The 16,567-nt window shown below is 47.9% G+C and overlaps 1 protein-coding gene across 3 annotated transcripts in view; it reads left to right on the top strand.

Annotated features, from left to right (window-relative positions):
* The window catches only part of LOC147631025 (uncharacterized), a 59,870-nt gene extending 43,930 nt beyond the window's left edge, over positions 1-15,940 (top strand). For 2 of the 3 annotated variants that reach the window (XM_086809356.1, XM_086809358.1), the window contains 6 exons: positions 13,853-13,924; positions 14,062-14,178; positions 14,270-14,625; positions 14,714-14,795; positions 14,889-15,080; positions 15,164-15,377. In XM_086809356.1, coding sequence (XP_086665482.1) covers positions 13,853-13,924; positions 14,062-14,178; positions 14,270-14,625; positions 14,714-14,795; positions 14,889-15,080; positions 15,164-15,169 — 825 coding nt within the window. In that variant the 3' untranslated portion in view covers positions 15,170-15,377. Of the gene's footprint in view, positions 1-13,852; positions 13,925-14,061; positions 14,179-14,269; positions 14,626-14,713; positions 14,796-14,888; positions 15,081-15,163; positions 15,378-15,534 lie in introns of those variants that run through there. The other variant, XM_086809357.1, reaches the window with a different exon arrangement.
* Positions 15,941-16,567: the final 627 nt, after the last annotated feature.

Here is a 16,567-nt window from a genome sequence, read left to right as displayed (position 1 = left end):
GGCCTCTTTGCAAGTCTTGCTTTCTCAAATTTCAGCAATACCCAATCATTCTCTTTAACATCCAATTGCCTTCTATGCTTGTCGGCAGCCTTTTTATGCTTGTCTTGTGACCTTGCAATGGCTGTCCGCACGTGAGCAAACGCAATATCCAAGTCTCTTACATGCTCATCAGCTGCTGCAAATATCTCATCCTTTGTGCGAAGGATGGGTGGTAAAACCACCTTACCATAAACAATCTCAAACGGGGCCTTTCCCGTAGATGCATGCACCGTGTTGTTGTATGCAAATTCCACAAGCGGTAAGTACTTCTCCCAAGAAGACTTCTGATCCGCCACATAACATTTCAAGAGATCCAACACGGCTGAATTTGCAGCCTCACTTTGCCCATCCGTTTGAGGGTGATAAGCTGATGAGAAGTCCAATTTGGTGCCCATATTATCAAATAAGGCCCGCCAAAAGAGACTTGTAGTCCTGGGATCTCTATCCCCCACAATGGACTTCGGCATTCCATGATGTTTGAACACTTGTGCAAGATATATTTTAACCATATGCTCAGCTTTGATGGTCTTTTTGACCGGCAAGAAATGAGCTTGCTTGCTAAACCTATCCACAATTGTCCAAATTGCATCATTACCCTGTTGGGTACGTGGCAAGTCCATAATGAAATCCATTGTAATACTTTCCCATGGCTTCGTGGGAATAGGCAATGGTTGAAGCAAACCTGGTGCCTTTTGCCTATCAAATTTGACCTTTTGACAGGTGATACATGCACGTACATGTGCCTCTATGTCCTTCCGCATACCTGGCCAAAAGAAATACCGCTCAATCATGTGCGTAGTAGGCATTATGCCTCTATGACGAGCATATGGAGGAGCATGGCACTCATCCAAAACCTTTTGCCTCATGTCAGAGACCACACATAGGCAATTATCTTTCATGAGATAACCCTCTTTGATCACATATGAGGCATGTGCATGACCAGCCATCAAATCAGCCCAAATAGTGGCAAAATCAGCATCCGTATGATACAAATCACGCATGGTAGACAAGTCCCCATGAGAGGCAACCGAGATAGCTGCTACATACGGCTTTCGTGACAATGCATCGGCCACTACATTCTTCTTTCCTGGGGTGTGCAAGATCTGAAAATGAAACATAGAGAGGAAATTGGCCATCCTTATATGCTTCTCTGACAACTTAGTTTGAGTAAGAAAATACCTCAAACTCTGGTGATCTGTCTTCGCAGTGAAATCAGTCCCAAGAAGGTAATGTTTCCATATAGTAAGTGCATGAATTACACAGTAAAGCTGACGGCGAAGTTGACGCCTGCAGACAGTATGCCAGCGGGTTAATCCAGGAGGAGAAGAAAAAAAAAAAACAAAGGAAAGCTTACGTTTTTTTTTTTAGAGTTTAAAATTTTCTAAGTTTTAAAAGACCCTCCTCCAAAGTTTAAAGGTGTTTATTTTTTTTAAAGAAAAAAGAATATATATATATATATATATATATATATTTATACAAAAAAAAAACACAAAAGCAAAGCAAAAGCTAAGCCTAGCTTTTGGAGATTTTTGGCTTTTGGGAAACCTTTATAAACTCCTCAAGTAGGCTTCTTGCCACACATCTCTCAAGTTCTCAAGTTTTCAAGCTCTCAAGCTCTCAAGTTCGCTCGCACTTTCATTGTGCAAAGATCGAATTTTCTCTCCACGTACCCTCTTCACGATGTCAACTCAAGAATCGGAGTTGGAGCCCCTTGTGGAACGCGAAGGCTTGCCGGCTACGGAAGGTACTGATGCTGATCTTTTTGACGATTTTGTGTCAAAATCAGATTTCCAAGAGTTCAAAGTAGCTCTCGAAGCTTCTTCGACGGAACGTCAGGCATAAATCGCAGCCCAGATGCAAGCTTTGCAGAACTCCATCGCTCTCTTGACCACTACCCTCTCTACGTTATCGGGTATGGATACCTTGGCTTCAGCTTTAGGCTCCAACATTACTCCGGAACCGTTCGGGGGTGAGCAAAAGCAGCGAACCAAGGAGATCGTGGACACGTGGCTACATAAGTAGCAAGTTCACTTTCAGTTTCATCCATGATGGAAAGAAGATTCAATTAGCAGCAGGTTTCCTGCCCGGCAAAGCTTTGCTTTGGTGGAAGAAACTCAACCCTAAGTCAACGACTTGGGCACAATTCGAAGACGTTTTCAAGAAAGAATTCCTCAAGAAAGAGGATAATTACGATGTTGTTGCCCGGTTTTCAGCTTTGACCATGACCTCGCAGCACCTCACTTATGAGGTCTTCCTCCAGAAGTTTTGTGACTTGCAGATGAAAGCTACAAAGATGGATCCCACTACTCTTTTGGGGTTTTTCGTAGCTGGTTTACCAGACTCGTACCGATTACAGGTTAAAAATAACAAATGTAAAACATTGGACGAGGCCATTCATTCAGCTCGTATCTATGATGATACAATGGTCTCTTCCAAGTCTAAACCCGTTACCGAGCTGGGGAACAAGCATAAAAGAAAGTTCTCCGCACCTATGGCTAACTCGACTGAAGGAAAGTCTTTGGACCAACCTTAAAAGAATTCAAGTTCGACACCAGCGAAGAAGAAACGACTCCTTCGGGCTTTAAAGCTCAAGAAGGAAGGACATTGTTTTATCTGCGAAGAAAAAGGACACATGCATAATGAGTGCCCAAAGCAAAAGGGTACCAAGACAAACGTAGGACCCAAGCGAAAGGCAGCTAACCAGTTGTCTTTGACAGGTAAGTCAATTACTGTACTTTCTCGCCCTAGTACTTGTTCTGATTGTCTGTTCAACTCTAAAGTATTTGGCTTGCATGATCTTCTCCGAGTTTATGGAGAAGTGAATGGCCATAAGATTCACATTCTTTTAGACCCTGGTAGCTCACACAATTTTGTTAACTACAAACTTGTGCAGAAATTGAGTCTTGATACGACACTCAGCGACCATACCTATGAGGTACGTCTACCTGCGGGAAGACAAGTTTGGGATCGCAAGGTGGAGATGCTTCCAATCCAGATTCAGGACTACAAAGATACTCTGGAATGCTATGTTATGCATCTGGAAAATGTAGACTTGTTATTAGGGATTGAGTGGTTTAAGACTCTTGACGTCCAGATAGATTGGTCTAGTCATATTTTTTCTTTTTTCTTTTTTCCCGAGAAAAGATCCTTTCATTAGTTATATAAAAACGCCCGTAGGGCTACAAAAGAGATCTCTCCTGCTCATAAGAGAAACAGAGCAGTGAATACAACAAGGTAGCCCGGGAGACTCTCCCTAGGTGCTGCAAAATACAACCATCAGTACAAAGGACTGAGATGCTAAATCATACAATTGGGGGGGGGGGGGGGGGGGGGGGGAGCCAAATAGGTGGCCTGTAATGCCAACGGGGGGATCCCGTCTGTAAGGTGTAGAATGGGCCGCTGCGCCAGGTGGTGTGAAAGGCCTGGCGCCGCAAGATCGCCTCATCCGAGTCGCCCCGGATGCGGTCATACTGTCCTCGCAGGGTGTGGATCAACTCCTGCCAAATCCCCCGTACAGTCTCTGCTGGTGGCTCCAGTCTCCCCTCAAAGGCCGTGAAACACCGGGCCCTCCAGGTGAACCAGATGGTGAGGCTGCTGAGGAGCTCCCATCGTAAATCCCGCTCCTGTGTCCAGCGGGCGGACGAGAAATCCGGTGCCGGAACCAGGCGAGGCTGGCTCCTAATGAATCTGATGGCCTGATTGTCCTGCTCCATCTCATAGCCCATAGTAGGCCCTGACGAAGTCGACCAAGCAGCAGCACCCCACGTAAACATACCCTCTGGAGAGAGGGGGGCCAGAATACGCAGCATCCGCAGCCAAATCTGCAGCGCGCCTGAGGGCAATCCCAAAGGCAATGTCTCTGTGTCTCCATAGGGTGGCCGCATCGGACGCAGGCCGCCGGAAGACCGCTGTAAACAAGCCAGGTGCCAACTGCTGAGCCCCTGTGGGCGACCAGCCACTGGAAAGTTGAGATCCTGCGGGCATGTCGACTAGCCCAGAGCCGAGCCCAAAAATCCTCCAGGAACTCCTGTGAGAGTCCCTGTAGCCGCCAATGCCCCGCTGCAGCTGGAGAGACTATCCTCCTCGCCGTCAAAATATGCCGCCCCAGTATACTGGAAAAAGGTGATCTCTGTGGCCTCAAGGGATGCATAAGGATCATGCCACTCGTATTTCCCCGGGTCCCATTGTAGCCGGGCCAAGGGGCGCGCTGCATATGCCCATATGCGCCAATCCGGGAGCACATCTGCAGGGTCGGGGTCAATATGCCACTTCCGAGAAGTGACGGCCTTTACCCGTATCCTCTGAAAGGTGCACTCTGCAACCAAAGGCGACTCCACCTCCACTCTCTGAAGTCTGCCCTCATCCTGAATCTCATAGTAAAGGCATCTGCCATCCTCAATGCAAGCTCTGACAGCAATCAAGATCTCCAACTGTGTAAAGGCTCCCATCCACCGTGGGACCACTGGCTCGAAGGGCGTGAACCACTCCTCTGTGAGTGCCTCCTGAATATCATCCCTCATAATCAACCCCCCTCTGAAGTGACTTAGCCTCTCCACCTGGATCTCCTCTGGAAGACTGCAGAAGGCCTGCCAGTCTCCAAAGCTACGTGCTGGGCCTGCCGCTAAAGGTCCCTAGGCTAGGCGAGGCCGAGAACCCAGCATATGACCCTGCTCTGTGCGAACCGCTGGGCTCCAGATGAGCGGCTGTCTGGCCCGCTCCTCAACACAAGGAGGAGGTCGCTGAGAGAGCCCTGGTCTCAGCAGCTCCCAAGCTCTCAGGATGCTCAAAGCAAATCTGTCCTCCCATCCTCTCCTGAGGCCTGTCCTCTTCATCTCTATGAAGATCCAGCGAATCTCTGGTGCCCAAGTGCCCCCTGCTGGGGGAGCCCGAGTCTGCAGTCGCTGCAAGAGAAGCTCTTTCCAAGGCTTAGCGCCTGGAAGTAGCCCCCGAACAATAAGCTTCCCCAATAAGGCTCTACTCTGATCGACTGGATCTATAATGCCCAAACCTCCCTGAGCCAGCGGAAGTGTAATAACTGCCCATGCAACCTTTGCCCGGGCTGGCTGACCGTCCCGCCCAGGCCAAAGAAAGTTCCTGATCAGCCTCTGTACCTGGCTGATGCAAGAGCTCGAGAAGATCCAGCAAGACGTAATGTACCACATGGTCGCTAACAGCACCTGATTTGCCACCACCACCCTCCCAGCCAAGGATAGTCGAGCTGTACTCCAATACAAAAGCTTCTTCCGAATGCTCAGAAGAAGCGGGGCAATCTGTTGCTCAGGTGACAAATCTAGTCCAATCTGGCATCCCAAATACCGCACTGCTGTGCCAGGAGGAATCCATCTAAAACCGGGGTCCGGGCTCCATGCTAGAGTGGGAGCACTACTGATCCAAAAGGCCACTGTCTTGCGCCAATTGATCAATGCCCCCGAAGCTCCACTAAAAACCTGGAGCGACTGCTCTGCCCGAAGAAGATTGGCCTCCCCGTGTCGTCTGCAAACTCAGCATCGAGCAGGTTCTCTCCCCGGACTGGGAGCTGGAGTCCTCTCAAACCAACCTCCTCTGCCGTTAAATACATGCTCATAGCCTCCGCAAAGAAGAGAAAAAGAAAAGGGGCGAGGGGACACCCCTGACAGACTGATCTGGTCAGCTCAAAACTCGACCCCCGTCCTCCTGCAATCAGTATTTGGCTAGGAGCTGTGGAATACAGAGCCGCCACCCCTCTGATCCATCCTGGCTCAAAGCCCAGGCGAAGCATAGTGCCCTCTAAGAAACCCCAATCAACTCTATCGTATGCCTTCTCAAAATCGAGAAGCATCACGACCAAGTCCTCGCCAAGAAATCTAGCTCGGGCCGTCGCCTCCCAGAAAGTAAAGATGTTGTGAAGGATACTGCGCTCCTTGACGAATCCTGTCTGGGTAGCATGAATCAACTCCCCCAGGAAGGGCTGGATCCTCAAACTCAAGGCCTTTGCTAAGACCTTGTAGACAGTATTGAGGATCGTAATAGGCCTCCAATGCCGAATATCATTTGATACTCCCTCCCCCTTGGGGATAAGAAAGATCAAGCCCTCTGAAAAGCTCTGTGGCATCACCCCAGTGTCCAAAACATACTGAAAGCCCCTGCGGAGGCTTGGCCCCAAAAGGTCCCAATAGCGCATAAAAAAGGCCGGCGTTAGTCCGTCCTCCCCTGGGCAACTATGTCGCGGCAGGACCCTCGGCAAGCTCAATCTCTGAAAGAGGCGCACTGAGAACTGTACACATACGATCTGTGACCCTCCTCTGCACATGGGCCCCACACAGTCTGTCTGCATGCATCTCGATCCTCAGTGGCTGGCTCCGCTGAAAGCAAGTCTCTATAGAATGCGGTGGCAATGGCTCTGATCTCCCCGGGCTCAGTAGCTACCGATCCATCTTGTCTACCAAGCTGACGGACTCCTGCTCGAGCATAGCGGGGTCCAGTGATCTCAAAAAACTCCCCAGTCACTCTATCACCAAGTTGCGTCCACTGAGAGGCCTGGCGACGATAGTAAAACTCGTGTCTCTGCTCCTCTGCCTCTCTAACCTCCCTGCGTGCTTGGCTCAACCGTGACGCCACCCACTCACATGCAGGCTGCTGCTCCTGAAGGCGCTGTAGCGAAGCAAGGCTGCGTCTCAGCCGATGCTCCCGCTCGCGAATCTCTCCCAGCCGTGTCAAAGCTGCAGCGTGCAAAAAAGAGCTAAGCTCGATGAGACCCTGGGCACACTGGCCTGCTGCATCCTGGTCAGAGCACTGACTATCATGCCAGATCCAGATTTTTACCAACCCGGAAGACTATTATAGCTACGTAATTAGCTCGGCAGTTTATCGAGCAATTGTTTAGACTGTATGGATTACCGCAGGACATAGTCAGTGATAGGGACTCTAAGTTTACGAGTGATTTTGCATATGAATTGGATTTGCCTTCTCATGTGAAAGTTCATCCTGTATTTCATGTCCTTAGACTTAAGGAAGTACTGGGTGGAGCAGATCAGTTAGTTACTCCTCAAGAAATCATAGATGTCCAGGACATGACATTTGTTTCGCACGAACCTGAAAAGATTCTTGGATTTCGTGAACGAAGATTGCGTCATACGCTTATCACGGAATACAAGATCAAGTGGAAGAATCGTGTTGAGGAGGACGCTACATGGGAGACATTGACTTCTCTTCAGAGAGATTACCTTGGCTTTTTAGTGAGCTCAGGAGTGAGCTCTTAGAGGAAGGAGAGTATGTCATGTGCACAGTGTGTATCTACCGTGTGTTATATGTATGCAAGACTAGTTTCGAGGCTTGGGGAAGCTTGGAACTAGGCAGGCTGATTGACGAGCTGAGTTAGGGAAATACTAACGGGCGGGCACCCAAGTATGGACGGGCGGGCGGCCAAGTGTGGACGCCCGATGACCGGCCAAGAGCCTATAAAAGGGTGGCCAAGGTTAGTTATTGTATTATAGAGAGTCTCGCGAGTTTGTGAGAGCTCTATGGTCTTGGAGCTTGGATCTAGTGCAGACGTGCACCTGCTTTACGCAGCCGAGACCGGCAGCAGTCTTAAGGCCCGCGAGGGCAGCTTCGTGGGGGTATGGGACGTCGCGAGGAGGAGATTGGTCGGTACGTCATCCTAGTTAGCTCAGCTCGTGGCTCGGTGGGGACAGCCAAGACTGTGGGCTTGCCCACGGCTGTCATGGTTGGGAGGTGAGTCAGGCCTGCACCCCCTTGCTTGTTTGTTTGTTCGTTTGTTTGCAGGATTCGAGTTTCGAACCAAGATCGATCACGAGGGGATCCGTGGGGATTTGACAGCTGGAGTCTTCACGGTTGCTGCTGAGGATCAATAGTGGCCTTCTCCGCCACAATCATTACAGGTCCTCTCTGCCTTCAGTTTCTCACGGTGTGAGTCGGACTTCTTCTCAAAAGACTTCTCCGATGAAGCCTTTCCTTTGCCCTTGTTGTTACGGCCTTTCGACCGTTGGCCAGTTAAGGTCTTTGAACCTTCGCCCTGTGGAGGGTTCGAGAATCTTTCCTCATGGTCCAAGACCATGGGCACAAGCTCCTCCCACGTGATGGTGCTGAGCCTGCCCACTGGTAATCAAAAACGAGTAGAATGCTGAGTATTGAGAGGGCAAATGCGACGGCAACGTTATGGCCATGTCCTCCGATGATATCTCCTTCCCAGCTTGAAGAATCTTGCTGAAGAGCGTGGAGCTTGTCAATATGCTCCCGCATCGTCGACGACTTTGCAAGGCTCATAACCCGCATCTGTACTTTCAAGGAAATCCTCTTCATGGGCGATACCCTGTTATAAAGAGAAGCCAAATGCTGCCATATACCTCTGGCCAGCGTCATATGCTTGACATGATTGATTACCTGCGGTGTGCAGTTGAGGAAGATAAATGAGCGGACCCTGGTGTTGACACGATCCCACGACTATGCCTGTGCCTCCCGGTCCTTATTACAAATCGACGGTAACTCCCCTTCATGTGCTTACGGCCGTGGAACCCCAACAACGATGAAATCAGCAAGGTCATATGACTCGAGAATAGATTCCATCATAACTTTCCATGTTCCCGTCCAATTGACGGTCCACCGAGAACGTGGGGAGTGTTGGGATCTTCACATGTCTCTCAGCCATCTCAAGCAGATCTGCCATTGCGGGGATGTAACTGAAAAGGGTGGGTTGGTGTGGGAACAAAGAAGAACTTAATGTGCAAGTGGCTGTCCAGCAAATCAGCCCGCCTTCCTCTCACTTCTCCTCTTCCCGAACAGTCCAAGACAGTCCACCAATCAGCAACGCAACAGTCCCCCTCTTGCTCACACAACTTCCAAGAACTATCAAGAGTCTAGGGCTCTGATACCATGTCAGAATACGTAGCGGAGATGATGACAAAATCTGGAAACACTTGAGCAAGAACAGTGCAGAAAAACAGCACAAGAGAAGGAGAGAGATAGAGGCGTGTAACTCTGCACACAAGAAGATCCCGGAATACAAGATACTAGTGTGGCAAGGGCAGTGGGGCCATTTTATATGGCCCCCAAACAGCAGTCGGCCTGCTGTAGGATAGCCGACCGGAGTCCATATCTCCACGACCAGCAAAAACACCCAGTCGGCGAGGTGTGGTGAGTCGGTCAGCATTAATAATCACTCAGATGCAGTTGGCCAAGAACTAGGACCTCCTGCCACGTCAGGATGGCCCCCCAAGCCAGAGAAAAATGGGAAAAATGGGAGAAAAATACGGGGAGTTAGGAAAAATGAGAAAACACCTACAAAGGGCGGGCACACCCACAACAGAGGCCCTGGTGTCTAGGTAAAGACAGGAGAGAACTTCTAACAATTGGAGCCCTCTTTCTACAGCTGCATCATGGTCTTTGGTAGGTAGATTCTCTCCTCGTACATAATCCTTGAGGTCTCTCTTTTTTCTTTATTTTTGTTTTCATGTTGGTGTTGGAAATTTGGTGCAAAACACCCTCATACTTGTACTAAGAAATACGTTGTGGAATGAAGCTTTTCCTAAGGGGAGGGGAGGGGAGGGGGGAGGGGGGGTGGGGCGGCCAGTTCCGGCCCCAGTGACGTGTTGAGAGAGATTAGCTTTTTTCCAGTGTGATTTTCTCATTCATTTGCGAGTGTATTCAATCTAGGATCGGTACTCCTAGGTGCCTACGCCGTTACACCATCTCTATAAATTGCCCACTTTCCTACCTTACAGGCTTCAAGCACTTGCGGCATGCTCATTTTTCTATTCTCCACCTTTGTGGGAGTGAGGTCATCACGAAGATAAATTCTCACCTTTGAGGGCTGCTGTATGATCCAAGAATGCTTGCCCGTTGGTGGTGTCCTTGAATTTGAGTAGTAGTGGGTGGGCTCATGTGGTGTCCTTACCTGCTCTCGATGCCTCCATATATGGTGTGCCTTCTATGCCCATTTTCCAACAGAGTATGGTGGCGTTTGCCTTGGTAGACTCCTGTTCTTGCAGCCCAACCACCCGCACCTGCAATGCCTGAATCTCCCTTCTTTTATTCTCCTCAATTGTGTCATGAATAATAGTGGGGGTGTGTTGTGTCCTCCGTCTCTTGGTGACCTTTGTCTACTCCTTCTCAACTTCTTTCTTCACTACTGCAGCCCACCCTAGTTCAACTCCCTTTTGGTCTCTACAATGTCCTCCTGAAGCTTCACCTTGAGGTTTGCAACTTCAGAGAGGATAGAGGGACTGATTTCTCCTTCTTTCTTCTTGCAGTCCTGTATTTCTCCATTCAGCTTGGCAATCTCTTTCTCCATTCCCTCTACCTATCTAGCATGTTGTTCTTCCTCTACAAAAGACCCGAAGGGCCACTGGGACCATGAATAGTGACACCATGGGTATACAGTGCCATGAAAAAACTAAAAAAGAATGTGAAAACTGAAAACTGAAACATGTAGGGCTTCTTTGGGACCCGAATATGGCCCATGTGTACAGCTGGTAAGAGCGGATGTTGATTCAGCAGTGATGATGCGGGTGGCTGATGTGGATGCACGAGCCGTGTAGAAATCATTGATGGATTTCTTGTTATGTCTTGTTTGGGCTGGCGTCTCTCAGCATGTGCTCTCAATACTCTGTCCCTATGTTGTCTGAGCTCTATCAGGTACATCCCGAGATATCTCAGGTCCTCATACTGCAGCATCCATGCTAGTGGCCCGAAAGCCCCTCCCAGAAGAGGCAATGAAATCTCCCCCCTGTATCTCATAATATGCTGGACATCTGAACATATAGTGATCCTCATCCTTTACCTCCCCTATGGTGCTTACTTTGCACATCCGCTCCTCTCGTGGGATGTTCTCAGCTTTCCCAAACTCTACGTGGAGGCGGTGGGAGGATACTCCGAGTTGACCAATCACGATGCACATAGCATGTGACATGTGGATGTACATGTACCTCGGGATCTCAAAGAACCCATCCTTGGGGAATCTAAAAAAGTGCTCTGGTAGAACTCACATTTCGTCCCTATGTCTGATGATGACACCCAAGTCTATTAATGTCTACAAAAGACCAAAGGGTCTATGAGACCAAAAATGTTAGTGTGTCCATGAAGTGACAAAATCATGGAAATAAAATATCATAAAAAAGCTGAGCTAGAGCTGTGTGTGTGTGTGTGTGTGTGAGAGAGAGAGAGAGAGAGAGAGAGAGATGTTATTAAGGTCTATGGAAGACCTGAAGGGTCTATGAGACCGAAAATATGTTACATGTGATCCATGAGTAAACTGGATGTGAAGACAGCACGGAAAAAGATAAACTAGCCACCGAAAGAAATATACAAGGCCAACATACTACGTAGGCCCTGAAGTACAATCTAGTGGCCAGTAGAAGATCCTTGTGTGTCCGAACTCATAATATGTTGTCCTCATGGACGGAGTTTCTAGGCACAATGTCCGCTACCCATGGTAGTGCCTCTCTTTGTTGCTGAAGTGATTCCCAGATATCTGGAGCTGTTGGGTGGAGGCTCTGGGTGTTTGGGACCAGGCATGTCTGGCTCCCTGGAAGTCATGTTCGCTCTCACTTTCTGAGTGCGTAGGGTGCTCACTTGGTGGGAACATCTAGCCATGTCCTGGTCAGTTTGTCCCGACAGATCTCGCGTGGGTTGAGAGTCAGCTGGAGCTCGCTGTTGAGGGCCGGAAATTTTATTGATAGTAGATGTCTCTAAGGTATTCTGCCTCTTGGGCTGCTGCCTCGGTAGTCTGTCTCTGTGGTGCTCAACTCTAATAGGTATAGTCCCAGGCCTCTCCTATTTCTGTAATGCATCACTTGTGACAGGGGAATGAACTTGAAAAGACAGTGGTGTCTGTGTATCTCATACTAGACTGGGCATCTAGGTATGTAAATCTTCTGTGGCTCTTATCTCCTCCGAGCTACGTAGCCCACATTTACCATCAGTCCCATGGGATGCCCTCTGCTCTCCCTGTCTCAATTCAAAGGCAATGTGACAACACCCTCAGGTAACCAATGACGATCCTCATGGTGTGGGACATGTCTGTGGAGAGAACTGGGCCTCTCAATGAATCTGTCCCCAGTGCCCTTCAAGAAACACACACTATAAAATTGGAGCTTTGGGGAAATCTTGATCGGGGGTATCCATGTCCGATCTATATGAAGCCGTCAGATCCAAGCGAATGATGTGGTTGATCTCCTGTCTTGAGAGATGAAGAAAGGGGGAGTCCAGGTTGTACTCAAAGGGAGGGAGGTGGTCCATTTGTCGAAAGCCATGTGACTTGAACCAGCTGGTGGTGTATGCATACCAAGAATTGCCATGACTCCAAAGTCAACGGTGGAATGCGATCTCTATGCAATGTGTAGACATGCTTGTCGGCCTAGAACATGGCATCTATGACGAAAGGGGCCGATCCAAACTCTGTGAGTACTATGGCATGTGGCATTGATGGCCTTCTCCTGATCATGCGAGACATCCTAATTTGCAGTCTCCACTCTCCTACAGTTCTCCGCTCCCTTGTTTGGTCCCCAAAAAGATACCAGGTATATCATCGTCCGGCGAACCAAAGTATCAAAGAGCCAGCATTGGGTACTAGGTTCCTGAAAGTGAGCATGAAAACACTGTTTCTCTCTAAGCGAGCTAGAGCGGCATATCCTAACGCCAGTCATGCTTGGGTAGCCGGATGAATAGTAAAGAGCGAGCTAGTAAAAGTGATCTTCAGATATACAATATGATTTGACCTAATCAACCTCATCTCCTCTGTATGCGAAGGAATGCTTGGCAACTGCGTAGGAGGTGTTAAAAAGCATAATCTTGTTCTTCCCAAGATTTATTTTGAGTCTCTCTCATCACAAAAGGCTTACAATGCATCGAGGTGGGTTGCAATCCATCGGCTGAGTCCGAGATGAGGACTATATGATCTGCATATAAGAGGATAGGTATCACATCACGTCTGTGTGAGCAGCGAGCCTGTGCCACCCAATCGGTTGATGAAATGTATAGCCCAAAAAAGAGTCGAAGAGGGTGGACAACCTTGTTTGACCCCAATAGTGAGTGCTACCGATCTCTTTGGGAAGGCCTCTTGTGCCTGAACCTTGCCAGTCAGGGAGTCAGATAATGCCTTGACACCCTAAATCATATCAGTGCCTATCCTAGTGCTCTGTCTCTGCCTCTCTGCTAGAGTACCAATCTTTGCCTCCAATAGTGCCTCATATATCTTGGACAATGAATGGTCAATCATGATAGTTCTGCAGTTATTGAGGTCTGCAGGGTCTCCTGCTTTATGGATGGGAACAGTGGTGTTTGTGGTGCAGGAGGGAAGAAAGTCTTCACACATTGAAGATCTGTGCAAGGATAAGGAGCGAAGATGGTGAATCCATGTTTGAATTGCTCTGTGGGGAGGTCTTGGTGATCCTTGGCTCTTCTCTTATGCAGTCTCAATAGTGTTGTATAAGTAATCTTGAGTAGACTGAATCAAGGTCATGATGAAAGTGAAATGGGTGAAGGTGGATATGGGGGGGATCCCGGGTTGGTGGCAAGGGAGAGCAAGATACGGTGAAGGGTAGGTATGTGTGATCTGCTCTGAGGGATGGTGAAGTCCAGGCATTATACATGTGACAAAAAAACATTGTTGACTAGGTCAAGTAATATCATACTCTCAAATTGTACATCTCAATTTTAAGGAAGGTGGTGTGAAAGTTATCCATGCGTTTGAATCAAAAGCAATATGGATTTTGAGAGAGAGAGAGAGAGAGAGAGAGAGAGAGAGAGAGGGGGGGGGGGGGGGGGGGGCTTTGGTTGGTTGTTCGGAAGTTTGCTAAAGCGTGTCTACTTCCTTTGTTAGGCTTTTGTGGAGTTCATCAATGAAGACACTGCTTCTCGGGCCATGCAACTACACAGGGAACCTATGGGATCGGTTAGAACTCATGGCTTTCTTATGTGGCAGCATGGTGACTTTGCTTATGCTTTCAAAAGACAACAGTCTATGTGCAGCTGATGGCTGTTGTTATTTTACAAGCTCCATGAAAACTGATTGTAAAGTTGTCTGCACAGCGCTATGTAGAGCTTTTCCGAAGCACGAAAGGAGAGATGATGACAGCAGTACGGCAGCGGATGTATGGGCTTTCTCCACGCCTGGGGGGTTTCTCCAATTATGGTTCAGTAGGACAGGTCAAGATAGTCCAAAATTTCTGTTTTTGTTGTAGCCAAAGGACTATTTCACATGTCAGGTTGTAGCTAATCGTTTGTTTTGTCCGGTCAGATGCCAGGAATGATGGGCACCCTAGGATTACCTGGTTTGGGCGTAATGAACCTGGCAGCTATGCAGGCAGGGATGGGCTTGACTGGTGGTTTGCAAGGAGGGAAAGATCTCACAGAGAGTGTGTGCATAAAGATGAGGGGTCTTCCATATAATGCTCAGACGAAAGATATCATTGATTTCTTTGAAGGTTACAAAATTTCTCCAAATGGAATCCTTATCATGACTGGAGCGACTGATCGCCCAACTGGGGAGGCCTTTGTAGAGTTTGTGAGTGTGGATGAAGCACAGAGGGCCATGGAGCGGCATAAGCACAACATGGGCTCTCGCTACATTGAGCTGTTTAGGGCCACTAAGAGGTAATTGTTTTGCGTGGTCATTTCAAATTGTTGGAGGCAAAACCATGTGGTATCATGATTTTGAAGATCGTCTTCATGCGATGTTCAGTGAATGTATGCAAGCGGTGTGGGGTTTCCCGGGGTTTGGCATGATGGACCCAAGTATCCAGCTGCTCTTGCTGCAACAGCAGGTTAGCCTATCACACTCCTATGTTCTCATAGTAGAAACTTTGAGATTCATTTGAGCTGTTTTGTCACCAACATCATCATGTTATGTCTTTCAGGCTGCTATGGGAGCTTTTGGTATGGGTAGTCTAATGGGTAGACAAGGAGCCGGATCATGGGCGGATTTTGGAAACGCAGCAGCCATGGCAGCAAGCCTATATCAGAGGCAGAGCAGGTTCACGGGCTCAACAGGTGCTGCTGCTTTTGATCGTTCCTCTGGAAAAATTCAAGGTGCTCCACACAATTCTATGGTATGTCTCTCTCTCTGCATGAAATGCCAAGGTTTGTATTTGTAAACATTTGGGGATTTCTCACTGGGGATGTGTTTCTGCAGTCTTGATACTGGGCATATCGTCTATGAAGGGCACCGCGTCGTCCATGACAGGTTTCCGATCTGCCCCCTCGAATCCCAACATAGTTTTTCACTTGGAATTTAGACTGTAGGATGATATCATAGGATAAACGTTTGGGCGAGATTTTAAATTTTTTGTAAAACTTATGTTGAATATGATTCCCTTTTTTTTTTCCAACAAAATGAAGCATTTGATTGCATGGTGGCTGTGTTGTCTAACATGCTGAGCCATAGTTTTAAAAATGGTGGTAAGGATAGGGTTTACATACATAATTTCAACGAAAGGAAATCCGCAAAGCGTAACAGAAAAAAACATGAATACAAAAACATAATGTGATCATGCTATGTCATAGGGCGGGTTGCGTTCCATAGGGAGGCTCACCATGATGATGCTCACGACTTAAAAGCGATATGGCAATGTGGACTCTTTCCAATGTAGTCAGCAGGGTTGGAAAGATTAAGCAGGTTGGGATGCAAATGTCTCAACAGGGGTCGCAACAGCTCTTCCCAGGCATAAACACGAGATAGGGTTGGACCAACTATGCTTGAATTACTTAGGTGGACACCACTCCAATTTTTTCAACACAAAAATCGTTGGTTGATTACCCAAACATCAGTAGATCTGTTTCATAAGGTGTACACGTCCACGACATTCCTAGTTGAATTTCCAACGCTTATCATATAGTGAATTGACATTTTTCCTTTTATATCAATAAATATTTCTGCTTGTTACTTACTTTGACACACCACGAGATTCTTCCTATTGGATGCGTCCTTGACAGAAATAGTTTATGAAACAAGAGAATTTCTCTATTATAAGAGCTTGCCTTTGCTTTGCTCTGCTCTGTGAGAGTGTGTGCACCTCTATGTGCACACTAGAGAGAGAGAGAGAGAGAGAGAGAGAGAGAGAGAGAGAGAGAGAGATATTAACGTCTACGAGAGGCCAAAGTCGGCCTATGAGACAAAAAATAATACAACTGTGTTCTTCCGGTCATCGGAAAAAAAGAAAGAAAAGAAAAAGTGTGCATGTGTCCGGATACAACTGTGAATCATCATGGATCGGTGGAGCCCATATACAAACAATATAAGGGGGGGTGGGGATGTGGATGGAGTGCTAAGGCAAGATGCATCTCTATATGCTGAAGGGGTAGTACAAGCATGCTATGCAGATCTATGGCTAACTCCATCCAGTGCCATAAGAGGGATATAAGATATCATACATCGCCGATGCTGAGGCTGTGAATGGCGTGAACATGTACCTTGAGAGAGAGGATTATTGTCATCTGTGAGGCCAAAATGGCCTATGAGACCAAGAAGGTTAATGTGTACAATTTGTTATAGGAGATGTATATGGTCATCTCTAAGAGCCATAACAACAAAGGTGAA

Source organism: Cibotium barometz, chromosome 15 (genome assembly GCF_041138505.1).
Source record: "Cibotium barometz isolate CiBa-2024 chromosome 15, ASM4113850v1, whole genome shotgun sequence".
Taxonomy (NCBI): domain Eukaryota; kingdom Viridiplantae; phylum Streptophyta; class Polypodiopsida; order Cyatheales; family Cibotiaceae; genus Cibotium; species Cibotium barometz.
The sequence above is the reverse complement of the archived record's forward strand: the minus strand, read 5'-3'. Positions and strand labels throughout refer to the sequence as shown.